A 16,404-nucleotide genomic window follows, 5' to 3' on the forward strand; every position below is an offset into this window, starting at 1 on the left:
AATGAATTTCCACAATGACACCAGTGTGGAGACGCACACCATGAAACTCGCCGTAAAAATGAACTGTCGTTCCACTTACTTTTTTTACATTGAAGCACAAAAGTAACAGGAATGCCCTTGTATTTCATCCCACAATCTGGGAAATATCTCGGAACTGGTGCAATCTTGGTAATTAATTTCAAGTGGATAAGTCTTGCAGGCTCACCGGCAACACTTTGTAAATTGCAATATGTGCTGTAAGACAAATAACTAGGACTCAATTAGTAAAATTTTGTTAATCAGTTGAATATGTGTTTCGATTTCTCGTGCTAGTAAGTGGACCTAGTAAGTCCACCTCTTTGAATAATCCAGCTCAAGGACAAGAATTATGCTATTTGCCACAAGCGATTTTTAAAAATTCCATATAGTTTAAGAATGATCATCCAGTATGTATATTGCTGTTTAATTCCATATCTGCAGTGTATTACTGGGGGGTTAGAGTATCAATCTGGGGGAGTAGGAAATGCTAGACGCTAGTGTACGCAGATGAGTTTGGACACATGCCTCATGTATGCTAGAGCATTTGTCAGCCTAGTTTAGCTTCATGATGGGCACAGGTCCAGCAATGACATTGACAGGGGTGGGCAACTTAACATATTCTGAGTGCGTGCATTTATTTGTTTATGCGTCTTTTTTTAAACACCTTTCCCCTCATGCCTTCTTCCTCCACCCTGCCCTTCTGGAGGACCATTCAGGTGTCCGCATGAATGTGACACAGCTATGATGCCTGCGATCCCACTTTTCCATTTTCTCAACAGTAATATGCACTACTACTACTACTACTGACACGTGTTGCATCTTCGTCGTTTTTATAAATTTAGGCTGTATGCTACAGTAACTCCATTACTACTACCATAACTCACTACTATTTTTCTAATTGTAGTCCAAGATACCCTGATCACAACATGTGCAAAACAGTTAATGGCCTGCTCTGCTGCAGTACTGCCCTTCAAGTCTTTTCATAGGTGAATCAGTGATATTTCGTTTAAGACCATCCAACCATCGAGCTTAATTACATCAACCTGTGGACACAAAGTGAACAAAATAAGCAAAACAGATGAGTGGATCGCATCACATGCCAGACTCTTTCATTCGTCGTCACTCTGCTTTCAGCACACGCAGTCAATGTACATTCTCATGGCAGTCCATGCCAATGGTTCACTTTTCTAGTCTCTTCTTGACAAAGTTGACGAGTGTCATGCGATGGACACGGCCATCATTGGGGCAGGTCTCAGATGGTGATCGGGGTGGCAGGATTCGGAGGCCTGGAACCCACTGCCAAAGCACGGCCGTCTGGAAGCAGTCCTTAAAAGTGGCTGCGCACCCATGCTTGGGCATCTCGTAGTCACTCTTTCTCGTCATGGTGTTGAAGTAGTAGGTGCGCTGTGAACTCATGCTGAACTCTTCATGCCATGGCTCTGCATAAACATAGATAACACAAAGGGAGTGGGTAAAAGCTGCTCCTGCAGCAGTACTGAAGTTCATACTGTGCGAGTGATTGACCGATGCAAGGGCCACCCAGAAAATTAGTTCCGATTAATTTTTAAATAGGCATGAACATAAAAAAAAGAAAGGTTCAACGAAGTGTTGACGCTAAAGAAGACAAGGTCAATATACATGGTGGTTCCAATCATTTTATGATTAAATGTTAATTATATCTCTCTATTCTCTCTTCATTATTCAATCATTTTGCATCTTATTCATATCGTATTAGCAGCAGTACTGAAGTTCATACTGTGCGAGTGATTGACCGATGCAAGGGCCACCCAGAAAATTAGTTCCGATTTATTTTTAAATAGGCATGAACATAAAAAAAAGAAAGGTTCAACGAAGTGTTGACGCTAAAGAAGACAAGGTCAATATACATGGTGGTTCCAATCATTTTATGATTAAATGTTAATTATATCTCTCTATTCTCTCTTCATTATTCAATCATTTTGCATCTTATTCATATCGTATTTCATGCGCAGCTACATCGACCTTGTCTTGTTTAGCGTCGAAACTTGGCTTACCCTTTCCTTTTTTCCGCATGTCATGCTCTTGAATGCGCCCCCAGCCTCGCTATTGTTGCCATTCTATCGCACTACCACAAGGCCTAAGGCCTCACCCCCCCCCCCCCCCATTCATGGCTAATTATACTTGTTTTTGATTATATCCTTAGTTGCTGATTATTGCTACGTATTCTATGCATGGATAGGTATCGTTTTATACCACTGTCACGTTCATACGAAATCTAGAAGTTATTTTCCTCGTTTTTTTTTTTCTTGAATTCGTTGCAGGATACCACTCAAGTACGGAAAAGTTTATATTGGCCAGAATGGCAGATGCATCCATGACTGAGCATGGGAACAGGAACGGTGGATTAGGAAGACTATTGTGTTGGATTTATCGGCACATTGTAGAGCTGCGCGAGTCAGCCATTGCTTTCTAATACAGTCGACTCCCATTATTTTAACCTTGACAGGACTAACGACGTTATCCGGTGGGACAAACAAGAAAAAAAGCAAGACAGAAAAATGATCCAAACACAACACTGGCACATTTGGCAGTACTTACCTGATTTTAATGCACCCACAAATCTAATGCACACTCAGCATTTATAGGTTCACAATAGGGTTCTCCCCAGAAATTCCTGAGGGGTGGAAATTTTGTGACTGAGAAGGGGGGTGGAGGTACACGCAACTCGCCCTACTCTCTTTTTTTCCAATACGCCCAGTTCGCCATTTTGAATTGTTAATTCACCAATTTTGCATTTTGTAATCACTAACGAAACTAACACGAACCAGCAATGCGTCCTAGAGCAATTGCCAAACTTCATCGGGACAAAAAGAAAAATGAACAGCTAGCTTCTGTCAAACTGTGCACGAAACAGGCACTGCAATTATAATTTACATCAGCCAATAGGAGCGCTTCCCGTCCGCATAGCAGCAGTAACGAATTGCAATGCTAATTTGTCAGTTTTCGTTCACTTTGCTTGCTGTTATTTCTGCACGGCAATATACGGCGCTGTGGCTATCTGAAGCTTAAGATCACTCCTCTTCACGATGGTTCCAAAATGGTGGCGTTGCGTCAGCAGACATTCGCACACTCTTGAGTGCGATAACACTTCCTGACACTCGATTTTCTACTGATTTTTGTCAACAGTACACTAGAAAAGTCCGACTTTCTCAATTTCCACGTCATCTGTAATGCGGAGCATTCTCTGCCTCATTCTTGGCACTTTGCGGTAGGTAGGTAGGTTCCTGTCTCACCTCGCTCTCAGAAAACTTAGACAACGTGCGACCGATGTGAGAATCAAACCTCTGCCGTCGAGCATAGCAGCTCGGTACTCTAACAATTAGGCCACTACCGCACGCATGTTTCGCGCGTTCCAAAGCCAGCCAGCTCTTTAACACACTCGGCTCACGCCGCTTTGTAGTCTTCTTTCCTTGTGACAGTTTGCATTTCAAGATGACGTGTTAGACTGCAATATCTCCAGGACCAGCACAATTGGCCGAGTACATTCCTAGTAACAGTTTATACTATGCAGAAGCTGTGCGACGTTGTACAGACTTCATGATTACTTAAGTTGATCAAGATTTAACATTTCTTTACCAAAGTACAAACGTCATCACCGTTTTACCATACGCATGAAATAGCAATATGCATGTACAATTGTATGAAACGTAGTTGCTGATAACATCACAATCCACGTTTCTCTAACACACACTCCATTCTAAGTGGGAATGCTCGAAATCACCCGGCTTAACTAGAATACCCAACCCCTCCCCATCCCAGTGAGAAGCCGCTCTTTCCAGCACAGCCTTCGACGACCAGCGATACCTGATCGACCGGGCCAGCCAGATAGCAGCAGCAAATGTGGCCCTGGACTGAGGGCTCCACCCTCTGAGACTTCACTACAAAACATCAAATAAAGTTTTCTACTACTACTACTACTAACACACACTCGTCCACTACCTATGTAGAACACAACAATCCCCATGTCATGGGCGCACATCAATGACTGGTGTAGAAATCATGTCATTGCCATCATGTGATCGTCTACAACGTGGCTATCGTCGTGCTGTTGTCACATGTTGTGTTAGATGCATGTTGCGCAGGACTGGTGCGACGCAGAGGGACTCTCGAACGTCCGATGGGATTTGTTCTTTCTTGTCCGTGTCTGCGACGTACGTCTAGCTCAGTGCCATAGCCAGAAACTTTATTCGGGGAGGGGGGGGGCTCACATTGCGGCGAGGCCTCCTCCTTATAGAATTTGTCGAGGGATCAAATACGTGAATAATACCTGCATTGCCAATGCACATTAGATGCTGCAATGAAATTCTTGAGCACTAGGCACTGTCAAGGCAAGTAATATATGTATTTTTTTCATAAAAATATGTTCGTGTGTCCCAAAAATTGCAGGAGAAATAACTGATATCAATGCTCTCATGTTTTTTGTCTATTTAATAAGTAAAGAAAATATCACGCGAACTTTAGAACTGTATCAGTTCGAAACCAGCAATGCAGTGCATGCACCTGATACAAAAAACGTAAAGGCCATGAAATGAACAAGTTGAAGTAAAATATTTTGATGAATCTCCATCATTCAAGAACCTTGTTTACATTTTTGTACATATGCAACGGCCAGAGAAAAACCTCAATGACGCTGTCCTTCACTCTGATGTATTGCGCAGGAGCAGCTGCTACCGTTCGTGTATTGTGAGTAATTGCACGGAAATTATAGTCGCAACAGAGAGTACATATAACAAGCAAGAGTTCTGCAAAATATGCATTAGAAATGCAAAGATACAGCTTGGTGGTAATCCAGATAGAAAAGTCCTGTGCTTTTAGCACAGTTACACCAACGGTTCGAAAAGCACCGGACAATCTATCTTGATTGTCCTGTGCTTTTCGAACCGTTCGTGTAACTGTGCTAATATGTAGTCCATGAATGGAGTAAACACAGTTCTGCGGAAATATTCCTCAGCATTTTCTAATCAACGCTCCCACGATCCTGCTGTCGGACACCGGTTCATCGGCTGGGGATTTCCACATCCAGTTTTTTTGCCAGTTCCTGTACTTGTGCAAATATTTTTGAGAATGAAGCCATCGCATTCTCGCAGTCATTTTCGATTGAACGACTGTACCACAACTATGTCGTCAATGACGGCGCTCATGTCGATGTTCCTGGTCGGCAGGTTCTTTGCCAGAGGCAGAGTCACTGCTAACACTTGCTCTGCCGCATGTAGGCTCACTTCTTCTATCTGGGGTTTTACGTGCCAAAACCAGTTCTGATTATGAGGCACGCCGTAGTGGAGGGCTCCGGATTAATTTTGACCACCTGGGGTTCTTTAACGTGCACTACAACGCAAGCACACAAGCGTTTTTGCATTTTGCCTCCATCCGCATGTAGGCTCACAAGGAATGTCGGTGACAAAAGTGACAAAGCTAGACTATTCGTTTCAACGAGACTTTTGCTACTGCCATTTAATTTTATCTCCTCTAGAGCCACGATCACCGGTTCAAACAGATTCACAAATGAAAGAAAAAGTCGCTGCTTGGTGGACTCGGGACACATCAGCCGACAGTCACGGCAGTATTTATTATTTAGTATTTTCGTGCGTGTGGAAGATTTCGAGCGCGTGCTTCCATTTCTGGAACGACTTGGACGCGAGGGCTCCCATGGGCGCATGTTGGCCTAAGTTAATAAGAACATTAAACCGAAAAAATTAAATTGAAAATTTATAGTGAAAATCTTAAGCATGCCTTTGGAAATGTCAGTGCACCTTTTGCATCAAGAGTTCATGAGAACTTTATACCCACAAAGTTTCGGAATTGAAATCCATGCGCTCCGCAGATTCTGCGGCTGCCATGAGATGCTGCGACGCGCCCGCTCGCCATCGAAAAGCCCTTGAAACTTTGTGCTCGGACGGGGCTCCCTGCGTTATGTGGCTCCAGAGGCATGGGCGTTTTACGAAATCCAGCCCGAGTTTGCAATGTCCGTGCCGAAATGGCTTTTCGAGCGTGAAAAAGACATTGTAAACAAAATTGAGATTAATTCCTGAAGTCCTTAACTTGCCTCAAGCTTCTTTGTTAACCTCCAAGTTTCTGCCCCATATGTTAGCATCGATAGAATGCAATGATTCTACACTTTTCTTTTCAACGACAGTAGCAATCTCCCAGTCAGGATTTGGCAATGTCTGCCGTATGCACTCCAACCATCTTCTGTAAATTTCTTTCTCATGATCAGTGTCCCCTGTGAGTAATTGACCTAGATAAACATACTCCTTTACACTCTAGAGGCTGACTGGCGATCCTGAATTCTTGTTCCCTTGCCAGGCTACTGAACATTGTTTGTCTTCTGCATATTTATCTTCAACCCCACTCTTGCACTTTCTCGGTTAAGGTCCTCAATCATTTGCTGTAAATCGTCCCCATTGTTGCTGAATAGGACAATGTCATCCGCAAACCAAAGGTTGCCAAGATATTCATTGTTCATCCTCACTCCTAAGCCTTCCCTGTCGTTGATCCTCACTCCTAAGCATTCCCAGTCTAAGAGTTTGAATACTTCGTCTAAGCATGCAGTGAATAGCGTTGGAGAGATTGTGTCTCCTTGCCTGACTCCTTTCTTGATAGGTATTGTTCTACTTTTCTTGTGGAGAACCAAGGTTACTGTGCAATCCTTTAGATATTTGCCAAGATATTCACGTATGCCTCCTGTACTCCTTGATTACCCAATGCCTCCATGACTGCTGTTATCTCCACTGAATCAAATGCTTTTTCATAATCTATGAAAGCCATATTGAGAGGTTGATGGTAATCTGCAGATTTCTCTATTACCCGATTTATAACATGGATATGATCCTTCGTAGAATATCTCTTCCTGAAGCCAGCCTGTTCTTGGTTGGTTGAAGTCAAGTGTTGCCCTGATTTTATTGGAAATTACCTTGGTGAAAATTTTATACAATACTGAAAGCAAGCTAATGGGTCTATAATTATTCAATTCTTTAACGTCTCCCTTCTTATGGATGAGTATAATGTTGGCGTTCTACCAGCTTTTTTGTGCACTTGAATTCGTGAGGCATTGCGTATTAAGGGCCACAAGCTTTTCAAGCATGATATCGCTTCCATCTTTTATTAAATCGACTGTTGTTCAATCTTTTCCAGCAGCTTTTCCCCTGATCATCTTTCAAGGCCCTTCTAACTTCATCGCTAGTTATAGAAGGAGCCTCTGTATCCTGTTCATCACTACTTCGAATGAAAGTAGCTTGGCTGCTCTGGGCACTGTACAGGTCAGTATAGAATTCTTCTGCTGCTTTTACTATGTCAATGAAATTGCTGATGATATTACCATGCTTATCTTTCAGTGCATACATTTTGCCTTGTGCTACGCCAAGTTTTCTTCTCACTGATTTCATGCTGCGTCCATATTTTACTGCTTCCTCAATTTTTTCCACATTATAATTTCGGATATCCCTTACTTTCTTCTTGTTGATCAGTTTCGACAGTTCAACGAATTCTATCTGATCTCTCGAGTTTGACACTTTCATATTTTGCCGTTTCTTTATTAGGTCCTTTGTGACTAGGGAGAGCAATGTTGCGGTGGCCTAAAGATTGCGGTGGTCTAGAGTCTACGTAGAGCATCCACCTTGTATGCGAGAGGTACCGAGTTCAAATCTCAGTGCCGCCGGGAACCTGCCGTATTTTTCTTTATTTTTATTTTTTTCTTTATTTTTATTATTTTTCTTTCTTTTTATTCCCTGGCCTGGTGCTCGGCTGTCGTAGGGGTTCACAACTGGAAAGAGGGCCCTGTAGAGATTTCAGGAGTTGTCTCTGGGCACCTCTTGTCCAACCACAGACAACCTTGTTGAAGAGCATCCACCGCTGCTGTGGGAGGCAAGTGCTGCCGCCGGGCACCTACCGGTAAAATAGGTACAAGCGCGTTCCCGGCCTGGTGCTCGGCCATCATGCGACCTCAACGCTTGAGAAGAGGTGTTTGTCCTCAACTTGAAGGCGCCCCAACCTCAATAGGTGCTTGGGGCGCCACATGGAAAGTGGCCGCCATGGGAGCCATCACTTTTTTTCTGTGCTCACGAGGGTTTCAACGGGAATTCAGGGCGCAGGCACCTTTCCCAAGCGTATCACCCCTGAAGGAAGCCGAACGCCAGGCCGGGGTACGCTTGTACCTATTTGAACCAGTGGGTGCCCTGGCGGCGGTGGGAATCGAGCCCACAACCTCCACAGCCAAGGCGGGCACTCTACCACTGAGCCATGGCTTATTACCCACTTACACTTATTGCCCATCATCTTTAATATCAGCTTTTTATTGCAGTTTATGGACAACACAACACCTGCCTTGTAGTCCATTATTTTGACATTCCACATTTTACAAACCATCCCGCTACAATTGCCCATCGACTGTGGCCCATGCCCAAACTAACAGCACTTCACTAGTTCACCCTCCGACACATGCAAGTGCCTGGAGCGTCGAAAATATGTGATACAACTCTGCTGCTACTTATGTGGCTTGTAAAATAACTTAGCTAGCAGGCAATGCTATGAAGGCTAGAGAGTCCCTTCACTGCTCGCATTTCTGACCAAAAAATGGCAAGTCACATATGAAACAACTATATATAGATATGCATCATGTTTTTCAATGTAACATTTGATGTCATACTTTGACGTTGCAAAATATGACATAATTGCTACATGCAAGGCGTCTCTGATCTGAGCCTATTTACCACTGCATTAGTGGAATGATACGTCTCTGCCACCAGCGGCCATAGCGCGGGTCTTGCACTTACACCCAAAATGTTGTACGCCGCATGCCTGGAAGCATAAAAGTGCACTCATTCAACATAACCCGACATCCACAATGTGTAGTTATGATCGAAAACAACCGCCCGCGACACATGTGGAGTGAGCCTTCTATGATCGCACTACTTGCATAGTTCCCGCAGTGTTGCCTGCTAAGTATGAAATGGTGTAAAATCTCGTTACAAGAGACATGGTTACAAGAGAGACTCTGTTATAAGAGACATTTGAAAATGGTTTGGTTGGCTTTCCTATGTTCGCCACGTTAACAACATCGCATACAAGAGACATGGTTACCAGAGACATTCGGTTACTAAGGACAAGCGTTTAGGTCCCTAGAGTAAATCCCTCACTATTTAGAAGACACAACCCAGACATGCTCCCACAACGCGGCCAACGTCGTACCAACCGGCATGCGCTGCACTTTTCATTCCCTTGGCTCGATTCTTTTCCGTTCCGCAGCCGAATGTCATTTTTCGCAAGGTTGCGACTGCAAATTGCACGGAACTTTCTGTGATACTTTGTCATTAGAGCAGAGAGGGTCGGCAGTTGAGGCTGACGAACATCTAAGAGCACTTAAAAGGTATTGTGAGCAACAGGAAGGTTTGAAAAGTAAAGTAGTGCTTTACCTCCAGAAGTAGAGCTCCAAGTCGGGCTAGTTGGTTAACATGCATGATATAAATTTTTTAACTGCGCTAACTCACACTGACAAGTTCAGTTGCGAGTATGCGCACGTCTTGTCTGCCTCGTGTCCAGCGTGAGTTAGCGCAGTTAAAAAATTTACCTCCAGAAGTTGGGAAGGAAGCCAATACAATCTGCAGTCACTAAAAAACGAACTACTACTAATGACTTTTTTAAGTCATACTGAGCAATTTCCTGTAGATGCGTAAAACACACTTTGATGCTGATGTATAATAAAGTGACCTAGTCCGACTCTCCGGTGTTTTAAAAATTTTTGGTTACAAGAGACATGTTTCCCGGGTCCTTTGAGTGTCTCTTATAACAAGGTTTTACTGTATAAGCACAAGAGCGTTTTTAGTCTAAAGGGGCACAAATATTCAATTTCTGGTATACAAATCGAATATTAATACTAAGTATCGAATATCGAATGAAATTTCGAATAGTCTAATGCAGACACATATATTTACAGCAAACACATTTATTTCGGTACTAGTGCAATAAAGATAGCTATCAGGGGCAAAGGATCAGTTTTAAACAAGATCACTAACAGTAAATAAAACAAACAACACGAATAGCCACATAAGAACTTGAGAGCCTGGTTTGCAAACAGGCTATCCAAGAGTGAATGGCTAGTGTGACTAGCTTTCCAAAAACACTAAATAAATGGCTGACAAAAATAATTATCAAACGATGCAGAAAAAAAAATACTGCGGGAGGATTTCTGTGCTGTAAACAAATGTAAAGGGGCCTGTTGCAAGGAAAACCCTATTAGTTGTAGCGTGAAGAGGATGCTACATGACTAGAGTGCCAGAAACACTAAATGACACAGCTACGAGCAAAACTCATAGGTTGTCATGTTGGCTTCTGCTGCAAAACCAAAAACAAAGCTTGTATTGCTCATTGTGCAGCTGCATTGCTTCAAAAATTATTGTCATTGAGTCACTTTTAATAACTTGTGCTACTTTGTTTAGCAGACAAAGAAGAGTAGCAAGACTTTAACAGTAGGCTCTTACGAAATATTTGGTGAATTATAGTATTCAAAAACACCGAATATATTTCTCTTTTGAATACGAATACAATAGAACATCGTTGATACGATCCCGCTACAAACGATTTCCCAGCGCCAACATTTGTGATCTCGAACACGAAAAATTCCCCAATACAGTTATGCTTATTTTTTACCGGTTCATACATTCCCGAAAAACACTATCTGTTAGCACGAACGATCAGTAGATCACCAAATTGCGATCGTACGATACGTTATCTGGCCGCTAGATCCCATGTAAAAGGCGAAACGTTCGCGTGATCACGACTAGTAAGTCGCCCGCTGCAGCAGCTTCTCCGCAATACTTGCCCACCCGTCTCACGTGAAAACACTGGTGGGCACAAAGTTTCTTATTGCGGTATGAGCAAATCTTCTCCTGGGTTGTCGCACACTGCATTCACAGCTATCACCGCTAATCCTAATGCAAAAAGCATGTTCACTCATCTGTTCCACAGTGCGTGGGCTGTAGCGTTGTTGGACGTGTACTGCACGGTTTTAATAGACGATAATGCAAATGCGCTGCGGTTCCCTGCCGCATGTATCGCTCTGGCGGCATCGTAGGCATCATATTCTAGTGTTGCCCATCAGCTCGATTTCGTTTATATTTCAAGCCGCAGTCTCAAAACACTATGCGATGGGAAAACAACAATGTACGTCTCGGGTCGCTTGGGCCCTACCAGCTCGACGCACATCCACGACGACTCACACCGAGTGGGCACCTCAAAACTTCCAGCCAAAATGCCCTGCTTGAACAAGTTGTTTACCCAGGCCGAATCCGAGGAGCACAAAAGTAAGCTTGCCGAAGCAGTAACAACGACAACGCACGTTTCAGGGCCGCTCGAGCCCCACCAGCTCGCTGGCATTTTTTTTCTCGTGCTGCAACGACTCGTGCAATGCTTCGCCTGACGTAGATGTCAACTACAGTTGAGTCTGTCAATTTCTTAGCGACTTCCAATCAATCGCATGTTTTTTCTGTTATTATGTTTTTTCTCATGTTTTTTTTTTCCCAAAACATATGAACGATGTTCTACTGTAGTTAGTGTGTAATATTCTATTTGTATTTGAAACTTCGAGTATTCACCCACCCCTAGCTTTTACATTTTGCCTCTAATGAAATACTTCCAGTGCAGCGGGAAATCGAGCTGGGAATCGAATTCGTGACCTCGTGCTCAGCAGCAGAACGTCATGGCCACTGAACCAAGTGGGAATGGACACTTACAGCTGCTGCAAGACTGAAAGTGACTCTCCCTTACCCCTGGTGGTTCGAAAGAAGAGGACACCCGTGGCCGAGAAGTGCTTCTCCTCCCGATCCCTCCCTTCCTTGGGGACCGTGCAGCTGAGCCGCATGTTTCGGGCCGCACCTTTCTCTAGCTTCAAGGTGATCCTGGTACCAACATGAAAGTAAAGTATTAGTATGGTGGTGGCAAACTAGACGGAGAAACAACAATCAGCTCAGCAGAGTCCGCCTAAAAGGGAGCCTATCCCACAAATTATAAACAAATGCGGAGAGAAATGCTATGTGAAACCACTCCGTGATATGTGTTCACATGTGCTGAAGATAGCCTTGATACCTGCGAACACGAGGACAATACGGCCCTGCATGTGATTCCTTTTCCTACTTTGCAAAAAAAAACTACTGTCTAAGCAAAATGTATCTGTCAACCAGGCAAGTGTCTACAGCAAATGCATGCCAACTTCTTAGTACCTTCGCAGACATTCCACTTGACAAATAGGCACGTAACCTTTCTTTAATAAAAAAAGTAATGAACAAACATGGCATTACCGGTCGAAGAGTGACTCCACATCTCGAAGCTTGAAAACCTCCTTGGCTCGAAGAGGCGTCAAGTCAGCCCGACTTGGCTTTGACAAGGCTTTGACAAACTTTTGAACCCATTTCATCCTGGGAAATATAAACAATGAAATCATCAGTGAAAAAAGCAAATGGCTTGTACACATTTATCAAAACTTCTTAATGAAATTCTTATTAGGTATATTGACAGGCTAGTTAGTTTAAATTCATGATTAAAATATGCAGCACGACAGAAAAAGAAGACGACACACACAGAGATTGGCGTGCGTCTGCTTTTCTAGTGCAGCCACAGCTACATATGGCTGGCTGTCAGCACAGCTGAGTGCATGCACAGCCCACATGCCCTGTTTTAGAGGTAACTTGCAGCGTGTGCAAGGAATGGACGTGCCAAGATGGCATGGCATCATGTGCGCTTTCAAATTCAAAAAAGGAATGCTTACTGTATGTAGTATCGCTCAAGATTTACTCCCAATACACTAAAGTTGCGATGAAGAAAAAAGTCCCAGTTTCACCCGAAAGGCAAAGCATCGATTGCGACAGCAAATTAGCAGACAGCTATACGAAGTAAGGATAGTACAGTCAAACCTCGTTAACACGTATCCGCTTAATGCGTAATTGCGGTGTAAACGTAGTTGGGACCCAGCCCCCATTGAACCCTATGTATTGGCTGACCGCTTAAGCCGTAGTCGCTCAATGCCCACCAAATAGTTAGTGCATACTATTTTTCTTGTTCTACATGCACAGACACAAATTGGCAAAATCTCATGTGCGGAGACGTTCGATTCTCGAGTTGCGACGCCAGCGATAATGAGCTTACAACATGGCCGCCATGACGTAATTCCTGCTCATACAGCTGTTGCCGATTGCCGTGCACAAAAGCATGGCCTTCGAGATAAGTTCCCGGTAACGCGGAAAAGCTGCCAGTAGGGGGGGCGAATTTGCTGTCGCTGTCGGAGTAGTAACCGCGCAGAAGCACATTTTATTGCTAAGCGCATTTGTGCCGTCACCGTGGACGTTGCTTTGAGGTTCCGTGTAAAGTCCAAACACGGCAACATTGTCGCCGCGCCCCCCGTACGCTGTATGTGCGAGTGAAAGTTTGCGGGGGTCAGCCGACTCAATCTCGCGCACGCGAGGCAGAAGGGGGGGGGGGGGGCGAAAACGCGCTTCCGCGCTAGGCACGGCGGGGAAGGCGAGAAAGGGAGGCGTTTAATTCGGCGGCGGCCGCCGCCGAAGTAAACGCCGATCTTGAAAGCGATCTGCGATGTGGAAAAAGGGTGCGCCCGCGCGGGCTTATCTTCAAAGCGAACTGCAGACAAGGTCAACACTTTGCGTTTCTTCATTGAAGCACTCATCTTTGGAATGTCACACCAGGTACTAGATGCGTGAACACGTGTCGTTTCACACAAGCGCGAAGCGTTGGAAACGAAGAGCGAGCGACACGATGGCATCGCATAGCGTCCGTCGTATAGTGTCACCTAGTGTCACGTTAGTGAAGTGAAGTGCAGAGACTTGTGCAGTAGTGAAAGACTGGCACTGCCAGCACGATGAAAAAAAAATTTTTTTTTTCGCTTCGGCAACGTCAACAGGAAAAGGAGAGTGCCGGCTTGGTGGGCTGGGCTAGCTGCAGCAAGCGGCGGGATCAAATTTGAATGAAGGGAAGGGGAAAGGTCACGCCCGCGGCGGCAAGATCGCCAGGTCGAGGGATGCAGGCCCGCGTCACGCACGCTGGCACGCACGCAAACACACGAGCGCTTCGCTCTCACCTCGCAGTCACCGTGAATTCGAGCGCGCCAAGCGCGACGCCGCCGCTTCGCATTACGCCGCAGCAGAGAAGGTGCTTCCGGTTGCTGCTCGGGCAAAAATGACAAAATTTGGGGCGAAATCTCTAGGTTGTCGGTGCAGAAAATTCGTTACTTCGAGGGGGTCTCCCGCTGCCACTTCATTACGTAGAGGTCTCAAATACATGTGCTTCTATGGAGTCACGGTGGGGAATACAAAAACTTTGTTATATCCAGGAATTCGTTATATGGAGGTTCGTCATAAGCAGGTTTAACTGTACGCAGTAAAGCATCCCTCGGATATCACAAGTTCAACTGAATATTCTTCGTTAGAATATGTGTGCACAGTTGCCAATCATAGTTTCCGATACATGATTCATTAACAGGTACTGGTTAATTTAACAACTACAGATACTTACGGCATAGATTTACATACTTACATCATATCTGAGTTCCAATTTGACTAGATGAGAGCTGATCATCATCCCACAGAGAAAGAGAGGTTTTAAATACAACCGGAAAGGCTAGCGTAGTAACTAGGGCAGGCAAATACTCAATGTTTCAAGTAAGACTCGAATATTACACAATCACTGTTCGTACTTGTATTAGAAAAAAAAACTACTATTCGGAATTTTGGAGTATTTGAATCTAACCATATATTTCGCGACAACCAACTGTTAAATTTTTGTTACTATTCTCCGTCTGCTAAACAAAGTATCGCAAAGTATTAGAAGTGAGACAAAGATAAAAGTTTGCGAAGAAATGCAAAAACGAAATAGGTAATGCAAGCTAGGTTTCGCAGTGGAAGCCAACATAACAAGCAGCGATTTCTGCTTGTAGTCTGTCATTTCGTGTTTTTGGCAGTCTAGTCATGTAGTTTTATTTACGCTACAATCAGTGATGTTTTCCTTTTACACTTGCTTAAAACACCTCCTTCAGCCATCTTTTCTCCCCAACTTCTTTTTTTGGCCAGCATCTGGTGGCGTGACTACATGGAATCAAAGTGGAGAGAAATGGAATGGCTTGGCTGCCTTTGAGAGCTGGATGAATGCGAAGAAAATTTGATATGAAACATCAGATGCCACTTACCTCTCCTCATAGTGCTTATCTTTGACATATACTTTGCCCAAAACAAAAGCGTCAATGATGTGGATCGTGTGGAAACGTTTCTGATATCGACCCTGAAAAAATAAAAAAGGATACTAAGACAAAATAAGAAAAATATGGTGCTGATGGCTCTAACCTCTTTAAACATCTCTTCTTCACTCCCCTTCTAATTTTTGTGTGGCAGCAAGCAATACTGATGAACCGTTCAAATAAAAAACACAACTAGACAATATAACAGAAAAACAGGCCTAAAAAAAATGTAACACTTTCATTGCATGTAGAAGGTTCCTAAGGTAACTAAATTTTCCTTTATTCTTTTTTTACTGCAATAGCATTTCCTCAAGCTTCCTAAGGTAACTAAATTTTCCTTTATTGTTTTTTACTGCAATAGAATTTCCTGTGTGCGAGGCTCACATACTGCTTAACTTACACGGATCTTAAAAGTGAATATACCATATATATTCGAATATAAGGCAAGGCTTTTCCCCAGGATTTTTAGCCTTGAAGTCATTTCCAGCCTTAAATGCGAATTTTGACTGTAGGTGTGGCTTCACGGCAACGCACGTTTTGCACCGTGAAGCCACACTATAAGGAAAAATGCCCGCTGCCGTGAAGCTACTACACCTAAAAGCAAAATTCGCATATAAATCTCACTTCTCTTGTTGAAGCTCCCTCCCCCTCGCCCTATTTCATGGTCGCCACTCTGCATTATGGCTGTTAGTAATTCAGTATTTCAGGCGATCCCCGTTAAGTCACGGTAATCCGTGGGCTACTCTGTAAGCCTTATATTGGCATGCATACTCAAGTTTTTTTTTTCTTGGGTCCCCTCAATTGCACCCTACCCTTATAATCATGACCGGTTTATAATCAAATAAATACGGTTTACTGGAACTAAAGTGAAAGTGGCGAATTTCAGGATGTTCCTTTTCAAGAGATATGGGAACACAGCAACCCTCATACTAGCAGTTAATTAAGCAGCAGAACCTGCACTACGAGGATCACCATAAATTACTCTGAAATGAAATCTCTATCATCTTTGTTAAGCACCTTGTTTTCGCTGTACCACATCTTGGCCACAAATCAACCAGGCCTATTTTGGCAACTACACATGATTTTATCAACTGCAATGAATACTGATAAGGCTTGCT

The 16,404-nt window shown here is 43.7% G+C and overlaps 1 protein-coding gene across 1 annotated transcript in view; it reads right to left on the minus strand.

Annotated features, from left to right (window-relative positions):
* Positions 1–1,105: 1,105 nt before the first annotated feature.
* LOC119458317 (cap-specific mRNA (nucleoside-2'-O-)-methyltransferase 1-like) overlaps positions 1,106–16,404 on the minus strand; it is a 92,470-nt gene continuing 77,171 nt past the window's right edge. The window contains 4 exon segments of the mRNA XM_037720148.2: positions 1,106–1,457; positions 11,815–11,945; positions 12,345–12,461; positions 15,239–15,330. Of these exon segments, the coding sequence (XP_037576076.1) occupies positions 1,198–1,457; positions 11,815–11,945; positions 12,345–12,461; positions 15,239–15,330 (600 nt within the window). The 3' untranslated portion in view covers positions 1,106–1,197.

The sequence above is a fragment of the Dermacentor silvarum genome, chromosome 7 (genome assembly GCF_013339745.2).
Source record: "Dermacentor silvarum isolate Dsil-2018 chromosome 7, BIME_Dsil_1.4, whole genome shotgun sequence".
NCBI lineage: Eukaryota > Metazoa > Arthropoda > Arachnida > Ixodida > Ixodidae > Dermacentor > Dermacentor silvarum.